This window comes from Bos taurus, chromosome 4 (genome assembly GCF_002263795.3).
Source record: "Bos taurus isolate L1 Dominette 01449 registration number 42190680 breed Hereford chromosome 4, ARS-UCD2.0, whole genome shotgun sequence".
Lineage (NCBI taxonomy): Eukaryota > Metazoa > Chordata > Mammalia > Artiodactyla > Bovidae > Bos > Bos taurus.
In genome coordinates, this window is record NC_037331.1 from 98,786,441 (window position 1) to 98,798,074 (window position 11,634).

The 11,634-nt window shown below is 39.8% G+C and overlaps 1 protein-coding gene, 1 long non-coding RNA gene and 1 other non-coding gene across 9 annotated transcripts in view; 2 read left to right on the plus strand and 1 right to left on the minus strand.

Annotated features, from left to right (window-relative positions):
• Positions 1–11,389, plus strand: part of AGBL3 (AGBL carboxypeptidase 3) — a 108,495-nt gene extending 97,106 nt beyond the window's left edge. For 6 of the 7 annotated variants that reach the window (XM_059885617.1, XM_024990721.2, XM_024990720.2 and 3 more), the window contains one exon: positions 2,558–11,389. In XM_059885617.1, the coding sequence (XP_059741600.1) occupies positions 2,558–2,969 (412 nt within the window). In that variant the 3' untranslated portion in view covers positions 2,970–11,389. The remainder of the gene's footprint in view (positions 1–2,557) is intronic. The other variant, NM_001354722.1, reaches the window with a different exon arrangement.
• LOC104972216 (uncharacterized) overlaps positions 1–11,634 on the minus strand; it is an 84,335-nt gene that overhangs the window by 71,899 nt on the left and 802 nt on the right. The gene's annotated exons all lie outside the window — the stretch shown is intronic.
• LOC112446537 (U6 spliceosomal RNA) lies at positions 5,681–5,787 on the plus strand. Its single transcript, XR_003034540.1, has one exon. It is a non-coding gene; the product is annotated as a U6 spliceosomal RNA (small nuclear RNA).

The window sequence follows — 11,634 nt, forward strand, 5'->3', positions numbered from 1 at the left end:
AACAGATAAGTGACTGAGAAGACAGAATGGTAGAAATCTCTGCCATGGAACAGAATAAAGAATGAAATGAGAACAGTCTCAGACACCTCTGGGACAACATTAAATGCACCAATATTCGAATTATAGGGGTCCCAAAGAAAAAGAGAAAGGGCCTGAGAAAACATTGGATGAGATTATAGTCAAAAACTTTCCTAACATAGAAAAAGAAAGAGTCACCCAAGTCCAGAAAGTGCAGGGGGTCCCTTACAGGATAAACCCAAGGAGGAACATGCTGAGATACACATTAATCAAAAAAGTCTACAAATAATAAATGCTGGAGAGGGTGTGGAGAAAAAAGGAACCCTCCTACGTTGTTGGTAGGAATGTAAACTGGGGCAACCACAATTGAAAACAGTATGAAGTTCCATTAAAAAACTAAAAGTAGAGTTGCCATATGATCCAGCAATCCCACTCCTGGGCATATATCCAGAGAAAACTCTAATTCAAAAAGATGGATGCACCTCAATGTTCAGAATAACTCTATTTACAATAGCCAAGACATGGGAGCAACCAAATGTCCATCAATAGATAAATGGATAATAGAGATGTATATATAATGGAATATTACTCAGCCATAAAAATAATGAAATAATTTGCAGCAAGATGGACCAACCTAGAGATTATCATACTAACCGAAAGAAGAGAAAGACAAATGATATGGTATCACTTATATGTGGAATCTAAAATATGATACAAATGAGTTCATTTACAAAACAGAAATAGATTCACAGACACAGAAAACAAACTCATGGTTGCCAAAGGAGGAAAGGAAGGGAAAGAGATAATTTAGGAGTTTAGGATTAGCAGATACAAACTACATATATAAAATAAATAAACAATAAAGTCCTACTGTATAGCCCAGGGAACTATATTCAACATTCTGTAATAAACCATAATGGAAAATAATAGGAAAAAGAATATATATATATATATATAATGTATAGTACAACTGAATAACTTTATGTACACTCAAAACTAATGCAACATTGAAAATCAATTCTACTTCAATTTAAAAAATAAAAATAAACCAATAGGAGTAGGAAAAAATCAACAGTAAGAAAACAAATAGATCACTTAGAAAATGAGCAAAAGACATGAACTGTAACTTCACCAAACAATATACAGATGGCACATAAACACATGAAAACATGTTCCACATCGTTAGCCACTAGGGAAATGCAAAATAAAACCACAGTGAGTCATTGTTACACACCTATCAGAATGGCTACAATAAAAAATAATGATAACACCAAGTGTTGACGACGATGCAAAGAAATTGGGTCACTCATATATTGCTGGTAGGAATATATATGTTTTCACTCTGGAAAACAGCTTGGTAGTTTCTTCACAAGCCAAATAAAAAACTAACATATGACCCAGCAATTGCTCTCCTGAGCTTTAATCCCAGAGAAAGGAAGACTTACATTCACACAAAAACCTGTTCACAAAGGTTTATAGCAGCTTTATTTCTAATACCTATAAACCAGAAACAACTCACATGTCCTTCAATGGATGAATCATTAAACAAACTGGTACATCCATGCCATGACCTCAGCAATAAACACAGAATGGACTACTGATGCACGAAGCAACCTGGATGAATCTCCAGAGTTTGCTGCGTGAAAAAAAGGTCCATCCCAAAAGGTTCAATATAAGTTCACTTGTACAGCACTCTTGAAATAACAAAATCATGTAATCTGGACAACAAATTGGTTGCCCGGAGTTGAGGAGATGAGGAAGGAGGAAAGTAGGTACGACGGTAAAAGGGAAACGTGAAGGAACTACTCTGTATCTGGACTGTCAATGGCAGTATCCTAACTGTGTTATCGTTTGTAGTTTTTCAAGATACTTAATTTAGGGGAAACTGGATGAAGGGTACATCTCTATATTATTTCTTCCAGCTCTAGGTAGGTCTACAATTATCTCAAAATTAAGAGTTTAATTAAAAACATGGTTGAGATTTTGTGGTTAAAAAATGGAATTCTAAAGAAAAATTGAGGGACTTTAGGTAGTGACAATTAGTAATTTTGAAAACCTCACTCTCTTGAGGAAAACTTCTCTCTCTCAGACTTATATTGATCTCTTTACTGAATATAGGGGGTGAGCGGGGCGGGGGCACAGTGCATATACACTAAATTAATTCTAATAGAATACACAAAGTAGATTTTTAGAGCAAGGTGGAATTTTAGAGAGCACTGACTTCAGCTGAATGCATTAATGTAAGAAAGGGCTGAGGCCCAGAGTGGCAATTATACCAGGAAGCCTGGGGTCAGGACAGGTATCCAAATAAACATATCCTCAGGGCATTTAAAAATACAAGGTTTGAATAGTGCTTTAAAATCATGACCAGAAGTGAAGTTAGATCATTCTCATAGAAATAAAGGTAAGAGTCTTAAAGGAGAATGAACTCAGCAAAGGAGAAAAAAAAAAAAAGATTTATACTATGACAGTACCTAAGGACTACAAATACTTAGGGTACATATTGAACAGAAGCTCACATATTTCATTTCTTTCCTAGACAAAAGCCATCTTCTAACATAAACATAAGGAAATGCAGCACATCTTGGACACCACCCAGAAATCTCCCTTTGATAAGCCAAAGGACTCTTATAGTAAGCACTTCAAAATGGCTCCAGCCTCTGGACTGGAAATCATCTGAAAGTTCGCTGCCTCTTGGAGGGCCCAAGAAGAGGAGAAAATATTCTCGAGTCAAGGCCACAAAGACTAAAGACATGAAAGCTGCCAGCAGCAAATGGGAGATGACTCCCTCAAGTTCTGAGAAGGATGCAGACAAGAGTCTGCAAGCTGAAGGATCCAGCCAGCAAGGCACTATGCAGACAGCCCCCCATCCAACTAAAACTAAGGGAGAGCAGCCCAAAAAGAAGCATGGACAGCCCGCCTTTCACCTGAAGTTGCAGAGGGACACATAATCCAGCTTTATGCTGCTCTGAAAACTGTGGATGAGAGACAACATATGCTAACACAGTAAAAAGAAAAAGAAAAGAAAGCCAAAGGAAAGCCCTCCTGGCCCCTCCATCCCTGCCCCCTCCCGCCTGTCCATGTGCATGTACTAAACTACAAATTTCAGATGGCCTGTCTTCTTCAGAGGGGACATCTTTCAGAGTTAAAAAGAAGTCCAGAAAAATATAGAAAATGAAAACTCACTCAGATATTTAATTTTTGTCAGGATAAAGTCTGAACTTTTGATTTCTTCTGAAATGATTTATTCACACAACACTAAAAGACCAAGACCTCAAGGCAAGGATGACATGTACTGCTCTTAATGTTCCTACTAGGCACTTTAATGAATCAGTCAACAAACATTGTTTCTTTAACTTCTATCTTGCAGTGTGCTAGAAACCATTAGTGACTTACTGCAGAGAAACAGGTATATCGGGCAAATAAAGATGGATGAGATAAGTGAGAAGAGAGTCAATCTGCCTGGAGTTGCAGGTCACCAGTGGTGGCCACTACAGGATAAAGCCACTGAGAATCAGGAGAGCTAGTTACAGGCCACAAGCTTCATTAGGTCCCAGGAGCAAAACGCAACTAGGAAGATCTGAGGTTGGGGAAGGTACTCTCAACAATATTTCCAATGGCCAAAGAGGGTTCAAGGAGAGCTCATTGGGGTATTAAAAGAGTAACTGTTATGTTCTGGTTTTGGTTTTAATAGACTTTATTTTTTAGAGAAGTTTTAGGTTCACAGCAATACTAATCAGAAGGTAGACTTCTATTATCACCATCCCACCAGAATTATTCATTTGTTACAACTGATGAACCTACACTGATACCTCATTATCATCCAAAGTCCATAGTTTACATCAGGGTTTGCTCTTGGTGTTATATGTTCTATGGGTTTGGACAAATGTATAATGAAATGTATCTACCATTATAGTATCATACAAACGAGTTTCACTGCCCTAAAAGTTCTCGATGCTCTGCCTATTCATCCCTCTCTCCCACTCAAACCCTGGCAACCACTGATCTTTTTATTGCCTCCCTAGTTTTGCCTTTTCCAGAATATCATATAATTGGAATCATAAAGTATGTAGCCTTTTCAGATTGGCATCTTTCACTTAGTAATATTCATGTAAGTTCTATCATGTCTTTTCATGGCTTGATAACTCATTTCTTTTCAGCACTGAATTCCATTGTCAATAAAATTTACAAACTTCTAGCCATGTTAACTAAGAAAAAAGACACAAGTTACTAACATCAGAAACAAAAGAGGGGCCACTAACATTGATCCCATAGAAATGAAAAAGATAATTAAGGAATATTATGGACAACTCTTGACCCAGAAATGCGATAACCTAGATGGAATGGGCTAATTCCTTGGAAGACACAATTTGTCAAAATTCACACAAAAAGAAATAGACAATTTAAAGAGGCCTATATGAATTAAAGAAATAAAATCAATAAATAATAACCTGCCAAAAGAGAAATCACCAGGCCCAGACAAGTTCACTGATGATTCTACCAAAAATTTAAGGAAGAAATTATACCAGTTCCCTACAATCTCTTCCAGAAGATAGAAGCAAAAAGACTACTTCATAACATAATCTATGGGACCAGCATTACCCTAATGCTAAAACCAGACAAACATATTACAAGAAAAGAAAATTACAGACCAATATCTTCTGTGAACATAGAAGCAAAAATCCTCAACAAAGCATTAGAAAATAGAAGCCAATGATGTATAAAAAGAACTATATACCACAGTCAAGTAGACTTTATAAAATCTAGGTATGCAAGCCTGATTCAGTATTCAGTTATTGATATAATCCCTCACAACAACAGAATAAGGAAGAAAAATTATATAACATCAATATATACAGAAAAAGAACAAAATCCCACACCCATTCATGAATAGAAACACTCAGCAAATTAAGAGTGGAGAGAAATTTACTCAATTTGATTAAAAAATATCTACCAAAAAATCTATAGCTCACATTGTATTTAATGATGAAACTAGATACTTCCCTGTTAAGATAAAAGGCAAAGGTGTCTGCTCTCCCTTTCAACATCATACTGGAAGCACTAGGTAATTCAATAAGATAAGAAAATATAAGGAAGAAATAAAACTGTATTTGTTGATAGAATATATGGTTATCTATGTAGAAAATTCCAAAGAATCAACGAAAAACAACCTGCTGGAAGTAATAAGCAATTATAGCAAGATTACAAGATACAAAGTTAATATACAAAAGTCACCATCTTATACACCAACAATGAATACTAGAGTTTGAAATTAAAAACACAACACCATTTACATCAGCACCAAAGATTCGAATACTTGGGTATAAATCAAAACTGTTCAAGATTTACATAAGGAATACTGCAAAATTCTGATGAAAGAAATCAAAGAGTAAATAAATGGAGAAATATTCCATGTATACATGGATAGGAAGACTCACTACCATTAAAATGTCAGCTCTTTTCAACTTGAACTACAGATTCAACAAAATTCCAATCAAAATTCTAGCAAATTATCAACCAACTTGATTCTACAGTTTATATAGAAAGATTAAAGATTCAGAATGTCCAACACAACATCGAAAGGGCAGAAGAAGTGACAGGACTGATGCTATTTGACTCCAAGACTTATAATCTATAAAAGAGCATTAATCAAGACAGTGTGGTGCTCGCTTTAGCAGCACATATACTAAAACTGGAATGATACAGAGAAGATGAGCACGGCCCTTGAGCAAGGATGGAGTGCTCCATAAAAAAAGACAAGTGTGGTATTGGCAAACCTGAATTTCCCATGTCCGGCAAAAAAGAAAAAACTTTTCAAATGAAGGCCACTGTGATAGGTGGGCTGAGTATGAGCTGTGACCCCATCCTCTCTGCAGACGTGACCCAGATTCTGTACCATCTTTGGTTCCCCACACAAGGCAACAGTGATGCCTGGTAGAGCCTGGGTTTCTGACTTGGCACTGATGCTACTGACCTTGGCAGAAGGGCTTTATAATAGGAAACAAAGATATACACTAACTCTAGGGCTTTCATCCTGATACCATTAAATTGTTCTTTTATAATTAGGCTTTTAAGATAAGAATGATCTGCCCATTATCACCAAAAAAGTTGTATTTCACCTTTATCCCAGAAAGCTGAGCACCCTTTCTGCACATAAAAGGGGTTTTCTTGTCACTGTTTTTTCATAGGAACATCTCCTTCTACACTACCACAGCCGAACTCTCTACTTTCAGAAACAGGGTAGGAACTCCTAGTTGGCAACTTGTCTTTCAAATTAATAAACTATAAACAAAGAAACAACTATCACTTCATCAAGCATTTGGCCATCTTCACCCCTCACCTCCAAGCCTGGTAAGAGCCTCTGTTCTCCACATTCCTAGGTGGACCACTGACCCAAATCCTAGAGGCCCCTCCAGGATTCCCCGAACAGTCTCTGCAGATTGTTCTATCCTTTCTTCTTTGGGAAAAGTCTGTGAGGAGAGAACTGTTCATGGAAGAGTCCTCCGTGATGGACAAGAGAGACTCTGGGTCTGAGTCTGCTAGAGAGATACCAAGAGAGTAAAGTTCTGTTTAAAGAAATAAAAGATGGCACAGTTCACTGATAGAATGACGCACTCCCTCAGCAGCGGTAACAACACTTCTGAAGATGACTCTGTGCCGATGGGCCACCTGAGGGCAGGCACCTGGGGCAGAGTCATCCCATCTGAGAACATCCGGACTGAACTACGACAAGGTCCACTGAAATGACACAAAAGGTGAAGACGTCAACAGTTCCTCTTGATTTCTCCCGAGTTCTAACCGAACTCCAGATTAGTGAGGAAACACCCTGGGGGAGGCCCTCATTTCTCTGACCCGGCTCCTCTGCACTGACCAACACAGGCTCAAGAGGGCCTACAGAGAAGAGAGATCCCGGAAGCCTCTGTAGGCAGGATCAGACTTCAAGGCTACAGAAGGGAATTCCAAATCTGGAGAAGAAGCCTCACGTAGGAATGTGGCTCGTGCGTCCTCTACTCCGGCACGTCTCACCACTGTGCCCTGACGTGCCTGTGTTCAGAGAACAGGTTACAGCGCGACACCACTCTGTTCTCTGGTTTTGTGCAACACCAGGTGGGGCCCAGAGTAGCCAGAGCTGTGGGTTCTGACTGCTGTCAGCCTTTTACATTTTCCCTGACCCACAGGACAAATATCACTTTCTATGTGTGCAACAGTGAACAGAACAAAGCGTGTAACGTTTTATACAACTAGGCCTCCCTTGCCCTGCCTCACCAATGGTCTAGCGTGCATGCCAAGCACTTGTTTGTTTTAGATATACTTACTCCACAGGGGAAGAAGCAGACAGTGTGGTCCATGGCATCCTAACAGCCAGAGGTCTGGCATCTGTGCCTTTGGAGCCACAGAGGGCCTTCAGACGGCCACAGAACTAGCTGTCCAGCTGCTCCTGGAGCAGCACTCTGATGGTGTTCTCTGACTACTTGAAGCAAAGTCCCTTGGGTTTTCCTTCAGTGGGTGCTTCTGTGATATATTTTTTAGTAAGAAGCCAACAGTTATGACCAACCTAGACAGCATATTAAAAAGCAGACGCATTACTTTGCCAACAAAGGTCCGTCTAGTCAAGGCTATGGTTTTTCCAGTGGTCATGTATGGATGTGAGAGTTGGACTATAAAGAAAGCTGAGCACCGAAGAATTGATGCTTTTGAACTGTGGTGTTGGAGAAGACTCTATAAAGAAAGCTGAGCACTGTAGAATTGATGCTTTTGAACTGTGGTGTTGGAGAAGATTCTTGAGAGTCCCTTGGACAGCAAGGAGATCCGACCAGTCCATCCTAAAGGAGATAAGTCCTAGGTGTTCTTTGGAAGGACTGATGTTGAAGCTGAAACTCCAATACTTTGGCCACCTGATGCGAAGAGCTGACTCATTTGCAAACTTTGGAAGGACTGATGTTGAAGCTGAAACTCCAATACTTTGGCCACCTGATGCGAAGAGCTGACTCATTTGAAAAGACTCTGATGCTGGGAAAGATTGAGGGCAGGAGAAGGGGACGACAGAGGATGAGATGGTTGGATGGCATCACCAACTCGATGGACGTGAGTCTGAGTGAACTCCAGGAGCTGGTGATGGACAGGGAGGCCTGGCGTGCTGCGATTCATGGGGTCACAAAGAGTCGGACAGGACTGAGCGACTAAACTGAACTGAACTGAAGCCCCCTAGAATTAGAAGATATAAGTATTGTATTTTTACTCTTAATTAAACCATCATCAATGTTTTACAAAACTAGATGGAGATATTTGAAACAGAGGGGGGACAAAAGACTATTACAATATATGTATCTATTAGAAGTCTATATAAGTAGCTTAATATTTACCTCAATAAATTGTTACTGGTTTTTCAGCTTCAAGAAAACAAAAACCTAAACAACCACAAAGACATCTCCAGTTAAACCTATCAGTACTTTTATTAATTTACAACCACTATTTCTTATTTTGTAATTTTCTGCAATTTATCATTTCAGATTTGTTCATGATATTCTTTGCTATCTAAAAGTCTTTAGATTTTTTGCAGTTAAAAAATTTCCCTTTAAAAAATAATAAAGGGGCACAAATCCAGTTCTAGAACTACAACCTGAGAAGACCCTCCATCCACTCCCCAGTGAGAATACCAAAACTGGTTTTAAAAAAACAAACAAGTCTTTAGAAATCATTGTAAGGGACTTCCCTAGTGGTCCAATGGCTAAGGCTCCACAGTCCCAGTGCAGGGGGCAGGATTCAATCCCAGGTCAAGGAACTAGATCCCACACCACAGCACAACTAAAGATCTCGCGTGCCGCTACTAAGACCCAGCAGAGCCAAATAAATATTTCTCTAAAAAGAAACTGTCCCAACAACACATAACAAGTGAAGAAACATTTATTTTAAAAAGTCTACTGAATCTCAGTAAGGGCAGTGAGAGTTCATGGCACTTAAACCACAACCCACTTGGCCCTTCACCCCAGTGGAGAGTGAGGCAAATGCCACTCTGTGCAGTGTGACCAAGGCTGAGAGCTCTGGAGTTCCCCCTGCACACTGGTTTGTTTGAGATGGAATGTGGAGAAGTTTCTAAGGATGCTGTCAAAAACAATGGAGATGTGGGTGGTTAGCAGTTAAGGGGAGCCTAGGAGCTTGATTGGGCTTCCCTGGTGGCTCAATCCACCTGCAGTGCTGAAGACCTGGGCTCGATTCTTGAATTCAGAAGATCCCAGGAGAAGGGATAGGCTACCCACTCCAGTATTGTGGGGCTTCCCTGGTGGCTCAGACGGTAAAGAATCCCTGGGTAGGCAAGATCCCCTGGAGGAGGGCATGGCTACCGACTCCAGTATTCCTGCCTGGAGAATCCCATGGACAGAGAAGCCTGGCGGGTTACAGTCCATGGGGTCACAGAGAGTCGGACACGACTGAGTGACTAAGCACAGCACACACAGGAGTTTGATAAAGCAACAAGCTCAGAAGGCCATTGTGTCGCCAGAGCAAACCAGTGAAAGAGAGCCAGAGAGCGCCCTCCTAGGGTTTAAAAGAAAAAAAATTAGACTTTCAGTAAAAACTAGCAAACTGGACACATATTTAATTTTGCTCCTTCTCAAAAACCTACTAAAATAACAATGTCATCTTACAAGACAAAGCTATAAGGATGAGATTAGGACAGGAGGCCATTTTGGAAGCCAGAAAACAGGATGGCTTTAACCTTCTCAACTTTAGTGAAAGCTAGATGGAATGGAACAAGACTTTAAAGGCAAATTATTTTTAACCTAAAATTCTATATTCTTCTATATTTGATCAAATTTAAGAGTAGATAAAGAATAGATTGAAAAAAGCCTTTGATGCAGGAAATATGTGATCCAACATTGGACAGAGGCAGTAAACCCCAAGATGGTGGTGGTGAAATGAAATGGCAGGATGACAGCTGGGTATCAGTCCAGACTGGAGCAGGCTGCAAGGCACTGGGGGAGATTATCCTGGGAGAAGATCAGACACCATGCATATAAATTCCTTGAAAAGAGAAAAATACCGTGCAGACTTCAGGGTTGGGTTAGAATAGAACACACAGAAAACCAAGGGAGCAGACAGAGACTTCAGGCGAGCAGCGCCTGAGGAATAAGATAAACATTCATGCAGGAAAACAAAGGAAATCATCATTTTCCACCTGGCTCAGCTACTATACATGGTATTTCAGTTCAGTTCAGTTGTTCAGTCATGTCCGACTCTTTGCGACCCCATGGACTGCAGCACACCAGGCCTCCCTGTCCATCACCACCTCCCACAGTTTATCCAAACTCATGTCCATTGAGTCGGTGATGCCATCCAACCATCTCATCCTCTGTCGTCCCCTTCCGCTCCTGCCTTCAATCTTTCCCAGCATTGGGGTCTTTTCCAAGAAGTCAGTTCTTCGCATCAGGTGGCCAAAGTACTGGAGTTTCAGCTTCAACATCAGTCCTTCCAATGAATACTCAGGACTGATTTCCTTTAGGATGGACTTGTTTGATCTTGCAGTCAAGGGACTCTCGAGTCTTCTCCAACACCACAGTTCAAAAGCATCAATTCTTTGGTGCTCAGCTTTCTTTATAGTCCAACTCTCACATCCATACATGACCACTGGAAAACCACAGCTTTGACTAGATGGACCTTTGTTGGCAAAGTAATGCCTCTGCTTTTTAATATGCTGTCTAGGTTGGTCATAACTTTTCTTCCAAGGAGCAAGCGTCTTTTAATTTCATGGCTGCAGTCACTGTCTGCAGTGATTTTGGAGCCCCCCAAAATAAAATCTGTCACTGTTTCCACTGTTTCCCCATCTATTTGCCATGAAGTGATGGGACCAGATGCCATGATCTTAGTTTTCTGAATGTTGAATTTTAAGCCAACTTTTTTATTCTCCTCTTTCACTTTCATCAAGAGGCTCTATAGTTGTTCTTCACTTTCTACCATAAGGGTGGTGTCATTTGCATATCTGAGATTATTGATATATGGTATTTACATAGTTATAATACTGTAGACAGTAAGTATCAGTTTAGACAAATAATGACCAACTTGAAAGAGGGAATGAGGACTTGTACTTATGGAACAGGAGTGAGGAGGAAGAAAGCATGTATAAAAATTATGCTTGAAACTGAAGAACCAAGTCATAGCATTACAAGCATGTTACATACTGAATGTATGTAAACGCAAGAAGAACTGAATGTAAATGTAAACGCAAATACCTAGAGAATCAGGTAAAATAGGTGAGGTGCTAACCCTGGAGAAGAAAGGGATAATGTGGGACTGCTGGTTTCCGTAACAGCTTAACAAACTCTTGACTCTAAAAACTGTGTGCATTCTAACTTTAAATAAAAATTTTAAATGTATACTTCTATCTCTCCTATTCTCTGTCACTTCATTCACCAGTGTTCAATTTTCATGACTGGTTTATACTAGTACAAAAGAATTAATTTTGTCTCTGCCTTGAAGGCATTACTATGAAGGCTATGAAGACATTCAGAAATCCTGCTTTTAATAATAACAGTTATCATTACTGTATGCCCAGTACTGTACTAAGAACCTTGATGCATAATCTCCAATTTCTACAACAGCCATGCAAAGTAGGTATTGTTT